This window comes from Zootermopsis nevadensis, unplaced genomic scaffold, assembly GCF_977971745.1.
Source record: "Zootermopsis nevadensis isolate Lab colony 2312 unplaced genomic scaffold, Znev_1.0 Znev_ptg000061l, whole genome shotgun sequence".
Lineage (NCBI taxonomy): Eukaryota > Metazoa > Arthropoda > Insecta > Blattodea > Termopsidae > Zootermopsis > Zootermopsis nevadensis.
This window is the reverse complement of record NW_028259192.1, coordinates 19,746,489-19,769,280: the sequence shown is the minus strand read 5'-3', so window position 1 is coordinate 19,769,280 and position 22,792 is coordinate 19,746,489. Positions and strand designations below refer to the sequence as shown.

Below are 22,792 nucleotides of genomic sequence, written 5' to 3'. Positions count from 1 at the left end.
CTAATGTAGCCTTTGTTTCTTAGTTCACCTTTCAATTGGTTAATGATACACCGTATAAAGCCGTTAATTTTGCTGGGATGAATAATGTTAATTTCGTAGTTAAACGCTGTTCAAACGGAGTCGATCTCTTTTGTATCTTTCTTTCGTTTGATTACAATTAAAACCGCAGTGTTCCTATGTTCATAATCTTACCATTGTACAAATATATTTTATATTCTATTAATCGTTTTTATATAAACCTATAACACTCTCTTTTTAGGGGGGGGAGCCGATTTCGTAGCGTAGTTCATTGTTTTATTCTTGCTTTGCACAATGCTCAAAATCATCATAGCTGGAAATATGTCAGTTTTAAAATACAAATTAATTTATTACGTAGAGAGTTTCATAAAAACGCCGGAAAATCGAGTAGATTACTTTTATTTCAGCACTCGTTGAAATTTTCTGAAATATTTCTATATAAATTCTCTGGGAGCATATCTCGTTTTGCGGTACGACGCCACCTTATTTAACTGAATACCCAGGAGCAGTTTAAAACAATTTCTGTGATAAAATGTAAGCCTTTATCAAAAGCACATACTTGGATGATGCCACTACTTTGATACGTTCAAGTTTAACCATGCTTAAAAGTATGCCTACGATTGGAATGCGCTTGAGGCCAAGCAGGGAAGTTAAAGTTCTTGAAATACATTATATTAATATTTCGTATGAAACATTATTGCCACCAAGAACTGAGAAATACGTAAAAATGTTTCGTTGAAACATCCGAAAGGAAAATAATATTTTAGAGACCTATGTGCAGATTAAAACTGATTTAAGGAAATTTAATACGGAATTGTAAACTGGATTTACGTGGCTTATTACAGGGTCACTGGAGGCCTCTTGTGAACACGATAATGAATCGGGGTACATAAGAGCTCGGAAATTTCTAGACCTCCGGAGCGACTATTAGCTTCTTAAAAATGATTTGCTCGTTAGAGATACGATGGTCGGATGTACCACTGTTTCTGGATATGTCACGCTTCGAATCTGGTATCTACTGTATATAAAGCAGAAGTGCTTACCACTATACTACAATGTTTATTGCTAAAATATTATTCTTACTGAAATTTGATTTTAAGATTACAAACGAATTGTAAATTAATTAAAATAATGAAATATAGTATGCAGAAGCAGTTAACATTACCACTGATCCCTTTCTTATTTCATGTGATTGGAAGGCTGCCTGTAGAATAATGAATACTTTTTGGCAACAGATAGCTTAGGGCGTTTCAAATGCAACAAGACATTTTCTGAAAGTTTCAAAGTATGTTTGTTTCTGGAAACCGAATTACAACCTAGGAGAAAATTAAAATATTTTAAAATGATAACACAGGCAACTCTTGATTTATGTTTTAAGCTTATTTGCGTAAAGAGCAAATTCATAAGGAATTATTAAAGCAATAAAACTCCAAAAATTAAAGGGAATTAAAATGAGAAAGTATTAAATTCTTTCGCTGTTGGCTTTGTGAACTCAATACAAGTTTTCGAGCAATTAAATCTCACAAGTTTTACTGCTTTACTTCTTCTGTCGATATACCTATGACCTGTCATAACATAAATTTCTCTTGCCTTTTAAGCAATATATTATTTATTTTGTAGGATTTGAGGTTTTCACGGCGGTGAGTCTGAAGATGGATGTCTTCTGGGTTGTTGCGCCGTGTAGTCTGGTAGAAGTTTGCCGACGTTTCAGAGGTCCTTGCTGCCTCCATCATCTGAAGATTTAAGATAATCCGAATGACTAGAATTTTGTTGAACCATTAACACAACTGATGAAATTGACAGGTTTCCCAACCATGTAAATAATTTTTCAGTTCGTTTGAGAAGGGTACTCGGAAATTCTGACAGGCTTAACGGCAAACTGGTACGTACAACGGTTGTGTTGACATCTCCTCGTCTGACGGCAGCTAAGCAGAGATGATAGCTACATAATATATTTTTTATCCTTCATCGAGGGTCGAAGAGGTTAATCTGTAACGTGCTGTGTTCCATAATAGAATCACTAGTCATATCTGAGTCGCAGTAACATCACTGTAACGTAACGTATTTGATCCTTGCTTCATTAGTTACTAGGAAAGCACTCGCTCCAAGTCCGGATTATTCTTAAATGAACTGTGTTGAAAGAGTGATATTGCTTATTCAGTATGAAAATCTAACGAACATACAGTAGGAGCGAATAACGACTTCTTGTGAACACATTAATGAAACTTAGGTTTTCAACAAACACCAAAAAAGGGTTGGGAGGGGGGATTTCGTGACGAGTTAAACGACTATAGACTTCTGCTTAATATAGTTTATTATGAATAGGCTTATACAGAATGATTAATGACTTTATTTTAATATTTCAGGAACTTGTTCCTTTGGTAATTCCCAGTCAGAAATGTTCTGTGAACATGAGTTCGATTCTCGACGGTTAAAGAAGTTAAGAAATTACGTGCTTAAACAGTAAGCTGTATTATCGAGCAATTTATTACATTTTACAACTCAGTCTATAGTAGATAATCAGAATTACCCCCTTTAGTTTGGATACGCATTACACACACGCACGCACACACCAGCATAGTGTTCAGTTCATGTAGAATCTGTAGGAATCTCTGTTTAACCGTGGATTTCAACAACGCCTTTGGCATCCATTCTACAAGACACATAGTTTGGAGGAACAGGGTTGTGAAATCTCGGAGAGGTGTATTTATACAGGATATACACAAAAGAATGGTGCGGTTTCAAAAGTTAATAAACAATTTATTTCTCACCTTACACGGGCACAACATACACGGTCAGCGGCGGAAACTGTCCAAGTTTCTCATGCGTTAATTACAATCCTTCAATGTGTGCACCCTGGGTTACACGACACACATCCACACGGTAATCAAACTCATCCCAGATCCGGTGTAGCATGTCCGCTGTAATGGCCTGCAGTGCATGCGTTATCCGATCACGAAGTTCATGGATGGACGTAGGCAATGGTGGTACATAAACGCTGTCTTTAACGAACCCCCAAAGAAAGAAATCGCACGGTGTAAGATCTGGCGAACGGGGTGGCCAAGGGACACCTCAAAACGGAGCACACAGAAAGCCTTCTCCTGCTGCAACGCCATATTTGAAACTGGCCCCGCGGCCACGCAGTAAGCATGAGAAGCGAACTGCTGGTAGCGCATGACAAACTTGGACAGTTGTCGCCACTGACGGTGTATGTTGTGCCCGTGTAAGGTGAGAAATAAATTTTTTATTAACTTTTGAAACCGCACCATTCGTTTGTGTATACCCTGCATATATGCACATACTGGCACAGGAATTCTTGCAACTGTAACTTCAAGGAGTTAACGACCATGCGGGAATGGTAAATTATTCTTTCTGAAGATGAGATTCGAATCATGCACTATGTATATTATGTCGCAGGCAAAATGGCAAGCAGTGCATTATATGCAACACTAGAAGAAATATTTAAGTTTAAATACATTTGAATAGGCATTTTATGAACCTTCCCTTTTATCATAAATTGCTCATTATGCAACAAATCGGAGTGTAAAACTTTTACATTAAACATTTTTCGAAGCAATAATGCATATTTAACGATACGGAATGGGAGATTATTTATAAATAATCATGCGATTATGTTCGTAATAATGCATTTTATGTTTAATGATAAACATTGGGATATACGAAATAACAACTAGTGCCGATGTTGGTCTTCTGTGTATTAACGTCGTGTAAAATAGCATGTAGCTATCATCGTTTCGGAGGAACATACTGCCTTCTTTTTCGGGGCGGACCTAAGTAACAGCGATATTTCTAATGCCGTGACAACCTCAGATCTGAAAAGATAGAGTGCAATTCTGATATACGCCACAGGAATAAATATTTACATTTTTATTTTTTTCGCATTTATTTTTAAAAATTCTTTGTACTGGGCGTTTTAAGAATTGTACAAAAACCGATTTGTTTGGCCAGAAGTTGAAAGGGACAATACACTAGCAACATGGTTATCTCATAAACTTTACTTTCTTCCTCAAGGAAGAAATGTAGGTTAAAATGTTATTCTAGATCCTATGTTGTTTTTTCATTACTAAAATAGTTGGAAAGCAAAAGGTGTGATAATTTAAAAGGCAGTTAATATAATCCTTTCAAAATTTTACGTGTAATGAGGGTTTGGTTATGGTTCCAGAGAAGAAGCTATCCTTCTTTCCCAGTTGCTACTTTTTCTGTGAAGAAGGATTAGCAGGTGCGCTACGCCATACGGCATATAATTATTTGCTGAGAATGTCAACGGACAGCTTCCAGTAGTTAATATTTCGAAGAGTGGCTTTGTTTTATGCATAGAAGTTTTTGAAAGTTTGTAGTAAGAGACTAAAACCCTTCCCTGTAAGAAAAAGTCCTTATATTTATCGGTAGCGCAAGGTTCGTGTGAGAGCTTTCTCTAATGTAGACGTTCTGTAAATCCTTATTAAGACAAGCAAGAGGAAAACTCCAGGCTAGTGGATCGGCCAATGAAATGCCACATAAAATCCATGAGTCTGAAATTCTTAGTGAACTGTGGGCTCAGTGAAATGATACAAGCGCACAGATTGCAGCTACGTGTTTGCGCAACTCTGCATTATCTATGTGTATGTGCATATATGCTTAAATGAGTCAGATTTTTAACGCTAACTGACGTCTGTCGATACCGAATATCCATTTTTCTGTGTGCATTCACCCTCTGGAATTGCAATCAAGGAATCCCTTCATCATCGTCTTTTCCTTCTTTCCTTGTGGTGTCCACTCCAGCACTTTTTTGGGTCGTTTGTCGTCTGTCATTCTTCGAACGTATCCATACCATATTATTTGTTTGTTTCTACACCATTAAACACAGAATTGTGCAAACGTGTTTCTTCTCTACTTACATGATCTGGGATTTTGTATTTCTTTACTGTTAGTTTCTAAAAATTAAGTAACACTACTAATAATCTGTTTCCATCTTATGTGTTTTTACATTTGTCTTGTAAATATTGTATTAGTTTATCTTGTTAACTATTTTAACTCGTTATACGCTTATACCATTCATCGTCGAAATCTATAGACGCCTCCTGTACACAGTGCACGTGCACGACAGCTGTTTTATTGGTGTTGTAGTGTTCTCATGCGCCTCTCATGAAGTACCGTCTCGGCTCTGAAATGGCCAACCGGAATTTTAGTCAAGACGGTTATTATGTTTCAGTATTGAAAATATTTCATTGTCCATTAGAGTTTAGTATTAATCAGAGATATTTTATTATAGTTTCCTGTTTCCTTCATTTCTGAAGTGAAATTAAATATGTTTGCAGGCTTCTGTTTTATATGCATGAACACAAATCTGATCCGTAACGTACACAAATGAGCACTAAGTAACATTTTCGATCAAACAGCCGAAGTTAAATATTTTAATTTTTGTGGAAGAAGTTTGTATTCTGCGAAACAATAATTACACCGTTTTTGTTTGCCGTATTTTCATTGTAGTTTTCAATCATGTATATGCGTTCTAATTAATATGCACGTGTAAGTGCTCTCACCGCGTTGTTATATAGTCGCAGCAAAGCCTTACGCCTTCTGTTACCACGAATTATGAATTAGAGTTAAACACTACATTCTAGATAAAATGTAGCCCAGACAAAATTCTCGTGTCCGTTGTAGTAAAACTAGGCTTGCATTGAGAAAATCTCGCACTTCTAGGTATTGCGACCGAAAACCGCTAGCAGTTGGTTAGCTGTTTCTTGTTCGAGCGGTAATGGGGTCTATTCTAGTCCCGGAAACCGGCTATCCTGACAGGAGATTTTCGTAATTTTCCCAAAAGGAAAATATCAAAGCAGTCTTGTTTGATAAAAGGAAACAGATTTAGTTTCTTTGTTAATTCTGTGGAAATCTAATTTTAGAAAGTTTCCAAAGCCTCGGATAGATGAAATTGTTCGTAGCCAAGGTTAGTAATGACGAAACACGGCACTTATGAGTTTTGTTTATTATACCCAGCGCCATGATGGATTCTCGTCGAAGGTAGTATGACAAGCCAGCACAAAGTATGATGCAATTATCAAAATGATTCCATCAGAAATAATTAACGTTCGTGCATATCAAAAGCAGAAAGGGGAAACGCTTTTCCACCGCCCACCGCCTGTGAATCGGATGGGGTTTCCGTTAACGTAGAACAACAGAGCGAAGCGAGCAAAAGATGTGGAATGTTAACGATCAGGCAGGCAACGGGAACTCTGAGACTTAATCCCGTTCAGGTGCTTAATGTTAATCCCAATATTCAAAGCGAACCGAGTGATGTTTTAGTCGTTATGGGATATTCATGCTTTGAACATCCGAGTTTAGTTCCCTGATACGGACTGTTCTGAGGGTCACCATGTTTGTGCTGCGATAACTGGAAGCAAAGTTACAACCGCTGTTCACCAGTTCTCAAGAAATTAAAGATGACTGCCGTGTGGTCTGGTAAAAGTTTATCGACGTATATGAGGTTCTTACTGCCTCCATCATCAGGTCGGTGAGTAAGCCGCGTGCGAGGATTTGATTTGAGACATGAGATTCGGGATAAGGTAGAGCTGTGGCCGGACCAATAGGGAAGACGATGAGGATCGGGTGAGAGCAAGAAAGCCAATGTGAGTAGATGGCCAGAAACAGCCATCTTCATACTCGCCACCTTGACCACCGCAAATCTAACTGCACACTTTGTAGCATCGCTCCTTCACATTTAAGGGCTTGCCAGACGCAGTTCAGAACTTGCTTATGTCCTTAATTATGTCTCTCCTTTGTTCATTATTGTTTATCATTCATTAATTTACCTGAAGTTTCTCTGCCTTCTTATCAACCGTACTTCGGTCAACCTTCGTTCTCGTTTTCCAGTTCAGTTCATGGAACTGCCTTTATTTTGCGTCAGTTTTCTCGGGTCTTGTTTCACCTCTGTAAATAATTACAACTACAGATCTGCGCCAACTGCTCCCAGTCGATAATTGCGTTTTGCCATGTGAGCAGAGCCCTTCGTTTTACGCCAAAGCATCCTTATCGATTAGTTAGCTTTTGTGCAGTCTTTCTGACAGAAGCGGTGGCCGTGTGAGGGCAAAGGAGAGGCCACTCGACCAAATCAAGGCTCCCCGATCGCGCTTGCAGTGTGCAGCGCCGGCGAGGTGCACATCAGGAGGCTTTTAGTACAACTGCAAAAATAATTTAAACTGAACTTCGTTATTTTAGAATGTTTTGTAACACAGAACGTTAAACAGAAACGGTGAACGGTGTTTCGCTCTACGTCCAATCCCCAAGTCGAATAACCACCCGTTCTCGTCAAGGCAATGAGCTAGTTACACGTAATATGAGAACAAAATCAAGAGTTTGTAATTGGAACTGGAGACAAGACAGCATAAATGTCATGATAATAATGAATATGTACGTTGAGAGAAAGACGCCATTAAATGTAGTTATATTGGAACTGCGGACCGTAAAACCCGTTTTTAAAATGAATTTTAAGGACATTACTCATGAATTTGGGATGTGAATGAATCGACTCAAGATCTTATTCGCTGGCTATCTACTTTCATTCCTGAAGATGGAGGTAGTGTGTTCCTCCATACGACGTTATGGCCCAAAAAAACAAAATCGACGTTTTGACCGCAGTGATCGAACCTGGGGTTTCTAATATGTCGCCTGTCACGTCGTAGTCGAGATATCGTGGTTCATCATGACTGCAATTAACTTCAAGACTTTAACGTATTCACAGTGAGCCTACAGGTAGTTTCTTAAAAGGACAGTAAAGGCAAACAAAAGCACAGAGGAAAATTAACAAAAGATACGAAGATCTAAGACCGGAGGAGAAACGGAATATAAATGAAGGTCTCTTTGGGAGTATCACAAAGAAGACGCTCAAAGACTTCATTCTTTTCGGGCACGTGAAGTTGAAAGGACGGACAAGAACGAAATACAGACAGCAGTGAAGATGAGTCGGGCTCCGTAGATCTTTTCAGAATTAATTTCATTAAATTCTCTTTTAAATCTTTTTGTACTTATAATTCGTAGTAAGACAACACAGTAATAAAAGAACAGCAAGTTACTTGAAAGGAAATAACTCGCCCTAACCCCGTAAGAAATCTTGAAGAACAAGTGTGTATTAGAAATTCATAAGAACATTTAAATTTTTTTGCAGTGAGCATGTAGTGATATTTTACCTTATAAGCCTTCGTCGTACGTGAAAATGTTTAATTACTGCAGCCACTCTGTGTGTGTTTCTTGTTTCCTTCACACGATTCACATGTTTTCTGAACCATTCGCATATACTAGATAATGTTATTACCTGTCGTTATCTCACGCATCTGTGTTGTCTCGTTGTCACATTCTCATTTGCCTTCATATTACCCAATATGCAGTCTTATTAACAAAATTAAATTTTCTGAATAATAAACTATATTACCATAACATAAACACAGGTGATACAAAACCCCTTTCAAACCTTTTGTAATTTACATTTTAATAAAGTTTGATTTTAAGTCAGTTTTGTTACTGAAAGCTATAGTCGCTGATAATAAAGAAGGCTGTTAGCACAGATATGCACAAATACACTTGTGCGTTTACGCATAAGCGTCTTGCTTTTTGGAAACATAGTGGACTGGCATTCCGACGTTTTCTTCACTCATTAATTGACTGAATACTTTATACACCAGCTCTCTGTCCTGCCTGTGTAGAACCTGGCACCTGCAATGTTCACATTTTATGTTTTAATACGCCACTAGTGTATCTAATGCTGAATACCAACATTTCACTTCACATGAGCACAATATTCACACAGCGTACCATAAGCACAATATTTTCATGCAACACGAATTCTTTTTATTCGAATAAATGTACAGCTAGTGACTGAAGCTGATTGGCTGACGGGGGCACATTACAGTAAATGCACAGAAGAATCCATAAGTCAGTGGAGATAGTTTGTTTCGTACATTTTACACGATATAAAAGGAATCAGAACAGGTCAGTTTAGTCCTGTAAAGCCATCTTACTCTCTGTTCCTTGTACATTGATCTTTGACCTCTATGCTTATCATACGCAGTTTTGAAGAGACTACTAGTTCTATAGTTGGACCTCCTTCACTTTCATCTAAATTCTTATTAAGTTACAGCCATAATGAACTGTTCGCTGAGGCGTCTGCATTGGCCACAAGAGACTAAACTTTACTGCAGATCAAGCATGTCGGAAGGGAGGCTTGTTTGAGGAGCAGCCAAGTTTGTTACGTGCTTCAAAGGAGGGATCACGAACAAGGTCAAGACAGAATTTGAATAATTTAAACAGTAAAGATAGTCGCACTGAGAGAAGAAACATGTTATGTAGCATCGTATACTCATCATACTTAGTACTAGATAATTATACCTATGCGGTAGTTCCCAGAAATAATACTGCAGTTTTATCCACACGTCGTGTGTTGTCAGAACGTCTAGACCAGTGGTATTCAACATTTTTTGTTCGCGTACCCCCAGATATAATTTCTCTTCAACTTTGTACCCCCAAAGTTGTTGGTGTATAATTCAAGTTATACATAGTATATAATCTACGCCTAAAACAAATTAAATAAATTACATTACTGATTATTTAGTGTTTATCATAAAATAATATTTATATATTTTTTAAAATTTCACGTACCCCCTAAAATGTCTTCGCGTACCCCAGGTTGGATACCACTGATCTAGACCATCTCTCGGCCCTCCCAGCTTCCTGTCAGTGAGTACCGGGATTCAGTCCTAGGGATTAAAGCGGCCAGAGCGTGAAGGCAACCATTCACCTCTAGCTAGTGTCGAGGCGAAGAATGCTTGGAGCGAAACCTCCACTCCCCCATGCGTCTTCATGGCGTGGAAAAAGTTTATTTTTACTGTGTACAAATATTTTATTTAAGTTGTGATTGGTTTTTGCAGTGGTCTGTGTGCGATCTTGTATTAATTTACCTTTCCGAGCCAATGGGAAACGGACGGACCACAAACTGACAAAAAACTCTTTACCACACTACACGACGCTACAACCCAGGTGCAAACAGTAATGCGTGTCCTTATTTGTTTCTCAGTTCTATAAGCAGTCGTTAAGTTGGTAAACGCTTGCTTAATATTTTATTTTAGGGAGCATGAGGTTTTGTTGTATCCGACCTCCTTTCCTCCTTCAAGTTCTTTTGTCAGTCTCTGATACTTTGTGGGACCAACTGTAGGTTAATTGATTACGGAAGTGTGACATTTAGAATATTACATTTCAGGCCATCTAGTAGTGTTAGAAACTGAAATCTCTGAGGCTTGGATGGGCTGGGCATGTAGCTAAAACGGGAGATGTTAATGGAATACAGTAAAATGTTCTAATATACAATAAACAATGCTTGATGTTTTCGGGAACTCGGTTATGATATCTGTCGAGAAGCCAGATTCTTGAATTTTTATGCCTTTTTTTAAGAATTCAAAAATTATCCATGCAGTAGATATTTAATTGTAAATCTGCAATATGCAGAGATTCGCAACATGGTTACTTTTTGTCTAGATTGGTAGTATGATTTGGTGGTTTGCCTCCTAGTCTATTATAATCCTGCATCTTGTTGAGGGCTAAGGAACATACTCAGTTGATACCGTGTCGTTAAATAACCGAATAAACAAATATAAATAACGTGTGGTTTTATTCGAGGACGAGATTAAAATGTTTACCAAGACGCAAGCCGTTACAATTGAAATGTCTGTAGTTTTTCTCACTGTTCGTTGATGTGTCGGGACAATAGGCCTACCTGCTCCTTCTGCAGTTGATACAGATACCAGATACTAAGAGCAGAAACAGCAACCTGTTGGAAGCAGCGAGTGAGACCGGCCAGTCAACGATCGAAACGCACCTGGTGCTGTGCTGACGTCAACAGGCATCTGAATTATCCGGCGCAGCGCGTCCGTGACCTGAGAGATAGGCCACACGTACCGACACGGGGACCAGTGGCTACAGGGCAGAGTCTCATTAGTTCTAGTAAACGGAGACAATACCAACTGAACGAACACCAGTCGATAACTTGACCTGCTCCTGTGGACAAGGTCTTGGTCCGAGACCGAGATCGTGGGTTTGAATCCCGTTCAGGACTTGAAAAATATAACGTTTAATCCTATTCATAGTCGCACCCCCCCTCTAATTATGAGGGTTCTGCTGTAAAATAATACGCTTCAAACCTAATGCTACTGTTAAAGATTCATACCAAACGATTTGCAGAAATGAAGAAGCTCGGGAAAGTCTCACGACAAATAGCGAATGTCGCGATCGACAATACTCCAAGACAAAACCAAAATGTGACAACTGGCAAATGTGTCAAGCTTGTATAGTCAAAGAAATATCTACTAATCTGAAATATATGAAACAAAATTTCTATTAAAATAAAAATTTTAGATCACGTGTTTTCAAAAGTGTGCCGATCACAAGAGGATAAACTGACAGGAGTGTGGAGCTAGTTACATAATAAACGGATTAATTGTCTGTACTCTTCACAAAATATCAAATCAGACTTATTTTCTGTTTCTTTTGGAATCGTGAAATACCGCATGAACAGAATCCGATATCAGTATGACGGAAGAAGCATAATGAATGCATACAAGTTAGTCTATAAGCTGAGAGCGGTATTATCTAATGTGACGTTAGCATCCTCAGTGCACATCGTCAGGGAATTTACGCCATTGCCATCGCTCGCTGTTTTCCATCTACATTAACAAAATGCAGAAGAATTATCCTGCGTTTTATTTTTATTTTTTTCTGCATATGGGCGTGTATTACGTTGCCACGGTTACCTGTACGTCACATAAAATAATTCCAGCAAAATTAAAAGTGACAAAAATTATAAAACCTGGTCTACGTCTACGGTTAGAACGGAATGCAGTATGATTGAAAAACCGCTGTGTGAACACAAATTTGTTTCTCATGGTGAATTTACTTATGGTTACAACTTATAAGATAGTGGTAAAGATCATGTCGTCGCGTGACGCATAAGTATATGCGCAATAGCTTTTGAATCACTTCCCACTTTCAGCATTTGTTCTTACAGGATATAGGGATTTTTAATCGTCCTGTACAGGATAATGCTCTCTGTAGACAACGCTACAATACACATTTGGTTTATTATCTGAATTATTGAAACGTATTTCAAAATTCTTTGCAACTGATTTTGTGAACGCAATACTTTTGTGATACTGTTGAAGACTTCACCTGACCAGCTTTAATTAGTAGATTCCCAGAAATACAGTTTTTTAAAGCGTCGATTTTTATCATTTTCATAATTTGTATAATTTAATATGTTACAACTTCAGGCCTTAATAACTCACTAGTAACTGTATGCATTATCTGGTTTAATAATCAAGAACTTTACATTTTTCCCACGGGGCGTATTTAAGTTGTTTTTTTTTCGTGTGATTTTCACTATAAACAGGGATTATGTCCAAAAACAGCGTAAAATATTTGACCTTTGAAACGGTGAACAGTTGTGTTTTCTTCGTGGTATTGAATGAATTATTAAATATTATTTAGATGAGCTTCGGCGTCAAAGGTTTGATACTGAGCGGACTTAGGTCTGCTGCCAGAACGCAGCAGCCAAACAATTTTCATATGCTGACGTCACTGGTGCCCTCTGGACTGTTGCTGGGGATTGAGCTCGTAACCATTCAGTTCACATTTCACGTGTCATCCCGGAAAGTGGGCCAGTCGATAATCTACATATAATTTCTGCTGTCATCTGTGGCAGCTGCGTTTTAGGCATATTCACAAAAGGAAATGTAGTGGAAAATGGGATTTGCTTTGTGCTATTGTACATATCTCATTGGCACTGTTGTTTATTAATTCCAGGCTGAAAATAATTTTTAAACGCTCAGGTATGACACAATATAATTATGAACCCATTTTTGTTTTGGGAAATAATGGGAATATACGGTAAAGAATGGAAATGGTGGGAATGGGTGGAAATGGACGGGAAAGGGTACGAATGGATGGAAATGAACTGGAATTTACGGGAAAGTATAGGAAAGGTAAGATCAGATGATTCCGATGAGACATGGTAGGACTTCAAGATTGTTGGAAGTAGAGGAATAAGAATTTGCTTGTTCATCCTGCGGTTGAGTATTCGACGACTGGGTTGAACATTTTCGGAGATTGTACGAAAACTATTTGTGAAAAACACATAATGAAGGCTGAAGAGGGTCCGGGTCTTGAATGCATAATTAGAGACTCACTGTAAGCTATTTAACGGTACTAAAAGGATTACTGCAGTGCCACATAGCTGAAACGAAGAATTTGTCTGATAAGTTTAGTTTCGGAATATCGATGGAATATTTTAATAATGCTTGCTGTAATGTATTTAGGACCGTAATTTTTACAAAATACTTACAGTGTTCTGGTTCGGATTAATATCTTGCCTCATAATGGAAGATATATTTATCGTATCCTGATGTTTGGTGTGTTTCCGTTCCTGTGTTTTATGCGCCAGTTTCTGTATGTGTTCTTAATAACATTCGAACCAACTGACAAATTAAATAAGCAGATCAGAGACCGTTCTAACTATTTACTTTGTTTTCCCATTTAAAAAATATGAACATGGCGACCTCATGGACTTCTCAGGAAGAGACGAAACTATTGTCAGTAGAATCCTTGTATATTTTAAAATACATTCTAAGAACTTGCAAGTTTTATGAAAGTTATAATTTTATAGATTAAAAATAAGTTCTTGGAATCATCATAAAACTTACTTAGCTTTCAGTTTGATAGCAATAGCTAACAGACCCCCGGATAGTTATGTGAAGATTTATACTTTGATAGAATATTAACATGTCTATAAATTTTATATGACGTGTTTTTATGTCTATACTGACAAGATTAATGGTAACGCTTAAAATTACACCTGATACATCAAGGCAGTGAAAACCTGTAATAGGTTAAATTGTGCTGAGCAATGAAATATATAAATATGAAATTATAATGCTCTATGTAATCATTGTAGACATTTAGAATTAGAAATAAATTATATGTAAACTATGTATGATTTGAGGTTTTCATAGCGGTGAGTATGAAGATTTCTGTCTTCTGAGTTGTTGCACTGTGTAGTCTGGTCGATGCTAACCAACGTTTCAGAGGTCATACTGCCTCCGTCATCAGGTCGATGAAAAAATGTTTGAAGATTTCTGTCTTCTGGGTTGTTGCGCTGTGTAGTCTGGTCGATGTTAACCAACGTTTCAGAGGTCATACTGCCTCCATCATCAGGGCGATGAGTATGAAGATTTCTGTCTTCTGGGTTGTTGCGCTGTGTAGTCTGGTCGATGTTAACCAACGTTTCAGAGGTCATACTGCCTCCATCATCAGGGCGATGAGTATGAAGATTTCTGTCTTCTGGGTTGTTGCGCTGTGTAGTCTGGTAGCTGTTTACCAACGTTTCAGAGGTCATACTGTTTCCATCATCAGGGCGATGAGTATGAAGATTCTGGGTTGTTGCGCTGTGTAGTCTGGTAGCTGTTTACAAACGTTTCAGAGGTTATACTGCCTCCATCATCAGGGCGATGAGTATGTAGATTTCTGTCTTCTGGGTTGTTGCGCTGTGTAGTCTGGTAGCTGTTTACAAACGTTTCAGAGGTTATACTGCCACCGTCATCAGGGCGATGAATTGCTTGGCAAACATCTACCAGACTACACAGCGCAACAACCCAGAAGACAGAAATCTTCATACTCTGATGACGGAGGCAGTATGACCTCTGAAACGTTGGTAAACAGCTACCAGACTACACAGCGCAACAACCCAGAAGACAGAAATCTTCATACTCATCGCCCTGATGATGGAGGCAGTATGACCTCTGAAACGTTGGTAAACAGCTACCAGACTACACAGCGCAACAACCCAGAAGACAGAAATCTTCATACTCATCGCCCTGATGATGGAGGCAGTATGACCTCTGAAACGTTGGTAAACAGCTACCAGACTACACAGCGCAACAACCCAGAAGACAGAAATCTTCATACTCATCGCCCTGATGATGGAGGCAGTATGACCTCTGAAACGTTGGTTAACATCGACCAGACTACACAGCGCAACAACCCAGAAGACAGAAATCTTCATACTCATCGCCCTGATGATGGAGGCAGTATGACCTCTGAAACGTTGGTTAACATCGACCAGACTACACAGCGCAACAACCCAGAAGACAGAAATCTTCATATGTAAACTACTCTGAATTTCTTGTAATATTATTGTCACATCCACACTCAAGTCTTCTTCTTCGTGTCTTCCTATCAGGTTATCGAATTAAAATATTATAGGCATTTAATCTTTACTCTTGTGTTCTATATGTCTTACATTTTGGTGTTTCTTTATCCTGCTTTGAGTACTTACACTCTGTGTGTGTGTGTCTGGGCCGTGTTGTCGACGATTCAGATGAACATACTGCGTCCGTACTCAGGGATTCAGCAGGATCAACATTAACAATGATTCGCCGTGATATTTTAAACTCAGTGGATGATGGGAACGCAATTCAAATTCGCAAGACGTCGACATAAAGTTGACAATTTTGTTGGCAGAAACAATAAAACAAGTAGCCGTCATAGTTTCAGGTGCTCATAAATGCGCTGTGATTCAGTTCGATTCAAAAGCCAGTGAGTCCACACTATTCATATAGCTTTCGTCACTGGGTAACGCATAACGTAAAGACCTATTCAATTCAGTTACATTCATTATCAACGAACGTCCCGTCGTCATTTCAGAAGCAACTTGCAGAAAGTTAAACTGTTGTCTGCTAGTGTAGAGTAGATATTTGGAACAGCGATTATAGGTTTTCCCAAATAGAAAAGTTTAGTGTTGAGTATAAGAACGGAAAATGAAAAACCTGTATCAGCATCATTAAATTAAATGTGGTTCTTGCTTAAACAGAGAGATTTATTTTTTTAAACCAAGATTACGTTTAAGTTCCGACAATATTTAAGTTTCATAGAAACAAACCAAACATCTTGACGTCAGTGACACAGCTGCTACTTTGTAGCACAAAGATTAAATTTATTTCCTTAATAGAATTTGAATGAATTAAGACTGAGTGAGATTTCAGGCTGTGATGGCGGCAAGTATGAAGGGGACTGTCTTCTTAGTTTTATCACAGTGTAATTTCGTAGGCATTGGCCGACGTTTCAGAGGTATTTACTGCCTCCCTTATAGCCATGATGATGGAGCTGGTAACTACCTCTGAAACGTCTGTCAATTTCTATGAGATTATATGGCATAACATTACAGCCTTCAGTGTGAAAAGTTACTTAGGCCTATCTTTGTGACACTTTATAATTGGGCCTATGGAGGATACTTGAGAACACCATACGAGAGGATTTTATACAGGACACAACAAAACCTCTCAATTGCAACACGATTATCTGTTTTATGTACATTATAACACTTGATTAACTATCCAGGCACTTGTAAGATTGTAGACTTGAGGAAAACTACGAAAATCAGTCAAGATAACCAGTAAACCTCCCGAGATTCAAGACCAGACCAACACCCTCCGCTGAAATTAAAGTACTCAGTCACTTTGTCTTAACAGGACGCAAGAGAGTCCTTCTTGAGAAGATAGTAGTGGCTCAGCTAGCCAAGAAAATCCTCTCGTCTTATGGAACCCTGAAGTCTATTGTCATTTCTTAAGAGTCTGCCACTGAACTCCTTCCTGATTAATCCAGTCAACATTCTCACACTACTTGTTTAAGATCTGCTATAATATTATTCTTCCATCTGTACTAGATCTCCCAAGCTATTTTTTTCTTTCAGGTTTGCGGATTAAAATTTTGTAGGCATTTATAATCACCCGAAACGTGCTACATGCCTCTACCTTCTCGTTTTCCTTGATTGTCCCCTTTCTCTTAGGCTTGGATGTTTAATTAGAGCTTGTTCTCAAATGTTCCCAGACTCTGTTCGTATTTATCTGAAGGAATTTACAATCTGATTCTATTTCTTGCAGCATTGTTTTGCGATTTCTTATCGGCGAGAAAACCAGCGCCAGTACGAACTTCGGGCCATCACGGAGTCTGACTGCAAGACCTGGATAGAAGCTATTAGGGAAGCGAGGTAAGCCCGAAATTTAATCACTGAACTTTAGTAATATTTCAGAAGCATTTCGTTTCAACTTAGAAACAAACAGCAAACCCGTCTGCACGTTTCTCCGTAACATTATCATGACATGATAAAATTGTACTTTAAAGTGAGAAAACTCTATATCTTTTTATCACAGTGTTTCATGACCTCATTACAACATATTGAACAGTATATTTTCTAAAACTCGTGGTTGTCAAGTGAGTTTCAGCTGTTATTAGTGCCATATTTTAGTTAAAAAACTGTTACTAACATCAAATTTAATTTTTAAATATTTTAAGGTTATTTTAAGGCTCCAAAATGTTAACGTTTGTCTTTTGTTTTGAGGATGGACGAAAAATTTGACTGATAAATTTCGAAATATGGATGGATATTAGCGGTGTTGAACCTTCAGGCTTTTATTGTTCTTAATAACTCGATAACAGACCAGTTAAATACTCCGGATTATATTTAAGTGTTCTTATAAAATAAGCCAGATATTCGCAACGGGTCTTCTTAAAGAATAATTACGTTATTTTCTGCAGTAGAGAGTCGCTCGATTTGATGCCATCACTCTATGTGTCTGTAAAATGGAGGATAAAAATTTTAGAATTTAATTCTAAACATCCTGTCTTGTCAGCTACGAATCCGTGTTGTAAGTCAAATCGTATATTGTCACACTTTACGACCTCCCGCCAGCAAAAGTCTGAGTTGTGAAAATATGAACGTTCGTAGAGAGAGAATTACTTTCGCTACTTTAAAAAGGATTAGAGATGGCAATGCGCATTTACTTCACGGAAGTAAAAAACACTCCCGCCATCGTGACAAGACGCGACGAGAAGTGAAAGGAAGAAAATACAGCCATCTAGCAGGATTTTTCAGGAATTAGTTCTTACATTGGCGGAAGTCGAGTGTGTTTTAAATCGAGACGACATAAATTGTAAAACATGGACATACAACTGAAATCTGTACGTTCTGAAACGATCGACTTGTAGTTATTAAATTATTTCTGAACAACTGTTGAAGTTGTATTTTTTCATAGGTAAGAAAGGTTTAAATCAGTACGAAGTATTTTTAACATAAGCCCTTCTCACTGTGAATAACGTAATATAAGTTAAATTTTGGAAATATTAATTGATTACTTAAAAATGCTGGTATTATGATATTTACAGAAAATATACAACCACTGTTAAGTAGAAGCTAGCTTGGATCGTAGACTGATAGCAAAAAGAGAATCACAAGTACATATCTATATTATGTCACCAAAATATATATAAGAATGACATATTCGTAATTCCTTTGAAAATGCGGCAGATTTCGAATTTCTAACAATAAAAAATTGAATATTTTCAGAATGAAATTAAGAGTAGAGTACATTTAGAAAACACTTGTTACTCCTTTATTCGTTATATTTACTCCTATTTATTTACAACACAAAATTGAGTAGGACACTCGCAAAGGATAAAGTTGTTTCTGGTCATGAAGACGTCTGTGAAAGTGAAGGTACAGCTCCACACATTCGTAAATCCCGCATTAGGTGGAGGTGACACGGATCAGCTTCAGGCACTGGCCGCTTTACCCTCTCTCGCACCTGGAAACTAAATCCGTCACAGAGTGGATAGGATGCTGTGTGGAGCTCAGTATCGGTCTGGACGCTATTGCAAAGAAAAATCTCTGCTGCCGCCGAGAATCGAACATCGGTCACGTAGCTCGTAAACCCCGTTACCAAACTGACTGGGATACCCTGGTTACCGTTCGGTAGTAAGAGCAAACGAAAATTTAAATTATCATATTTTTCGTTCCAAAACTTGGATGGATGTGCTATTTTGCGCGCTCACTGTGGCAAGCGTGTTCTAGGTTGCGGTCCCCTGTCATGGAAAATCATGTGTGAATTGTAAAAGGAAAATGTGGTGTCACACGGCAATTATTGCGACACTGGAAAATTAATTAGTTTCAGACACAGCTAACAGGGTTCAGAGTCAAACTCTTGCATTTTCGCATGTGCCCCTTCAAGAGTGCGTTCGTTGTGTGTGAATCAACTCCATTTCTCTTGAATCAGCTCTATCTCAGTTTGTTCTCAACCACAATCCCAAGAACATACAGGTTTCAGTTCTGCAGAGCTCGAAACAATTCTGTATTCTCGTGTGGGCTGTATAAATATCTTTTTGTTTCGGGTTTAAAAATAGAAAATGTACTGTCTAAAAAGCATACTTAAAGCATTCTAAATCGATGTTGCCTTCTTTCAATTTATTCAAGAGAGAAATGGCATGTTTGTGATATATATGCAGAGGACTAATACAATATGGGCCTGTTGTCTAAATATTTTCAATGTTATCGGTAGGGTCTCAGGCTTATAGACGCCGGCGTCCTGCCTTGAAGGTCCAGGTTTGAGCCAAAGTTTGTTTATGTGGGATTTGTGGTCGACAAGCTTGCAGTGGAACAGGATTTCCTCCCAGTCCTTCGGGTTTCTGTTGTCTGGATCATTCCATCGCCGCTCCATATTCAATCGTATATCATTTGGAGAATCGACAAAGGGTCCGTTAGAAATCCGTTTCCAAAGAGACGGTCTCTCCCCATCGCAGCAACACGGAACAGTACAATCAGAAGCGAGCAGGAACTACACACAACATTTTTGTTAAGATACATAATTGAAAGGAGAGCTACCTTCTCGATCGTGACATAGATGGAAATATTACAGTCTTGAATACAGTTGATAGGTGATTAAGAACACAAGCTGAGTAGACTATTTTGACCTAAAAGGACGGAAGCAACAGGGTGTAAGAAATATAAGGATAATATTAAAATGAATATTAAAACGTATAGTATTAGTATTAGGACTAGATTCCACCAACTCTATACTGAAACTAGTGGTGGTATTACGAAACTTCTCTGTATGAATATTCCCTGCTGGGCCAGACCATCTCCTCATCATTCATCGATTCTGATTGGCCACTTCTTCTTATGACCCTATATAAACTATCCACTACCCAACATCCCCATTTTAGCCTGAAGATGGAGACAGTGTGTGTCTCCGAAACGTCAGTTTATAACCACAAATCTACACGGCGCCTCAACCCAGACATGGACGTCTCCACCGTTTTGAGAACTTCAGACTTGGCGTTTATATGATTATTTCCTGATTTTATCCTTATAATGAATTTATAAATTCCGCACTTCTGTATCAGTTAAGCATTTTTAAATCAGCTAATTGGGCTGAAATACGTACAAAGCTAGTGGCTCTGATGCCTGTGGTCTGTACCTTGCTAAGCTAACGTACCATTTTCTGCCTCGTTCCAGTTTCAACAAGCTGCTTCTGCAGAAAGAGGAGCTAGAACAGAAGCATCTGCATCTGCTACAGATCGTGGAGAGCGAGAAGACAGCAAAATGGCAGTACACGCAACAGTGCGAAGAGCTGGCATCGGAGATCAAGAAACTTCGTGCCGAGGTAAGATCAGATATCACAATTCCTCTCTCCAGTTAAAACTTTGGATGTTACGAACGAGATATATTGTCTTCAACTCTTTTCCCGTAGTTTCATGAGCCGAATTACCTGTGAAAATAAAAGTGCATTTCATATCTTGACGCTTTAAGCTTGCCATTTTTTCGTAACAAAAAAAACCCCCGATGTCTTTATGTTCAGTCTCATTAGTAGTAGAAACTTTTTACAGCGATTGCAGGTCTTATACACCTTATTATAACAACAATGTACTCCCCCTACTTTGACTTCTAATTATATGTTGAGCCTTCGGATTTTATCCTCTCATTTCTATGTCTGATTTTGTACAAGTATTTTCATGTATCATTTGAACACCGAACTTTAATACAATTTACTTTCTGGTATAAACTAAATCTTCCTATATATCAAGCCATTCACAACATGCAACTATTTCCATTCTGAAGGGTTTTGACGATGGTGTGCTGCAGTCTGGATTACTGAATTTTTGGATTTGTCCATTGTCTGGTTTAAAAAAAAAAGATGTCTTCGTTCTCAGGTGTAAGAAATTCGGGATCTTTCTAATGGACCCAGAAGAGTAGGACCAAAGAAATCCTTTCTTTTAGGGAATGTGAAGGCTCATTACCAGGTTCAGAAGGGTCTGCCATTGGACCCTATTCTAAGTAAGATGAATTCATTCTGTAAACCCCCCCCCACCCACTCTATCTTTTTATAATCTTATTTCGATATTATTCTCCTATGTACGCATAGACAGAATATCCAGTACACGTGCCAAGAATGGGACCAGTTATTGCCAGAATAAGAGTCAACTATGTTAGCTGCTGGCTGTTTTGTTGAAACTAAAATCCTTGGAGAAATATTAGCCTTCCAGTTCCAGTGATTCGATCTTTATCTGGTCCTCTCTTAAAGTGTTGAAGAGAAGACAGTTCATCTAAAACATTCCTTTATAGAAGGCTCACATGTATGTGAGCTATGACAGAGTAAGCCAAAGCTTGGTATCCTTTGGGAAATGACGTCATTCGACAGAATCTGCTACGGCCCAGAGTAATCTTTCGAAGTTCCACAGCGTGAGCACGCTTCATAATTGAAGGCGTCCCTTTTGGTTGCTAGGAATTCGCATAAATCAAAAGTGGTAGCATAACTTGGATTATGTGCCCTTGTGTGTGTGTGTGTGTGTGTGTGTTTGTTGGGGGTGGGGGGTGAGCTGTACGGACGAGTAAGTAAGCCCTACACTGTCACTGATGTATGTCGCCTGGTGTTTGAGGAAAATAAGCCAGTTTTTTTTATTAAGCGCCGTCAAAACATGGAACATCTTGCCATTGGATTAGTGAGACTCAAAAGAGGGCCCAGTATCGCGAATCATATGAAGGCGGTAATGTATCTTGGTTTTTGTAAAAGGCGGGGAATTTCTTAACCAGCTGAGCTGTTATCAACGTTTATAGAAGACCTTAGCGACCATCATCGTTAATAATGCAACAGTAGGAAAAATCCCACTTTGTTTTTGTTTTTTAGTATTACATTGGCATGCGGAATGTGTTTTGGCAGGCAGAAGTCCATCAATATTCAGTCATTATTCAAATGGTTCAGATTCTCTTTATCGCAACTGTACGCACGCAAAGCAGTGGCAAGGCCATAAATATATCTGTTTGAAAAACAGTTTCTGCCGTAGCTCCACTGTTTTAATTAAAACTGTTTTAGGAATAAACATTTCTTGTTCAGTTTGGTTTTAATATTCGGACATACACTACGTTAATGTTTTAGAAATATTTTCTCTTCTGTCCTCTGTAAAATGAAGTTTCATATAGTTTTGTAAGGAAAGTCAAGTCAGCGTGGTTCCATGTGCTGCAAATGTTGCTCAGATGGATGAAAAGAGACGTGAACTTAACTCTCTGGGACAGAAGGTTTTTGTAAGACTGCAACCCTCAAGATCACGAAAGATTATGTGGATGAATGTTAAATAAATTGGTTACAAGAATGTAAACTGAATTGAAGTGCCTCAGGATGTGATTTCTATTAAGAGTTTTTTTAACAACGATCAAACAAAGTCATTTAGAGCATAAAAGTCATAAATTATTGATGATGTTGTTCTGGGTTGTGTCGCCGTGTGGACTCCTAGTTAGATACCAACGTTTCAGATAAATATACTGTATCTATTTTCAGGGTTTAAGATGGAGAGAATAGGTTCCTCCTTATCACTGAAATCTAACTAAGAGCCTACATTGAACAACACAGCGGAGCAA

At 38.3% G+C, this 22,792-nt stretch overlaps 1 protein-coding gene across 6 annotated transcripts in view; it reads left to right on the top strand.

Annotated features, from left to right (window-relative positions):
• LOC110838154 (ras-specific guanine nucleotide-releasing factor 2) overlaps positions 1 to 22,792 on the top strand; it is a 139,344-nt gene that overhangs the window by 65,011 nt on the left and 51,541 nt on the right. For all 6 annotated transcript variants that reach the window (XR_015532698.1, XM_022081064.2, XM_022081063.2 and 3 more), the window contains exons 3-4: positions 16,989 to 17,095; positions 20,396 to 20,543. Coding sequence is in view for 5 of the 6 variants with exons in the window: in XM_022081064.2 (XP_021936756.2) it covers positions 16,989 to 17,095; positions 20,396 to 20,543 (255 nt within the window). In the remaining variant the exon portion in view is untranslated. The remainder of the gene's footprint in view (positions 1 to 16,988; positions 17,096 to 20,395; positions 20,544 to 22,792) is intronic.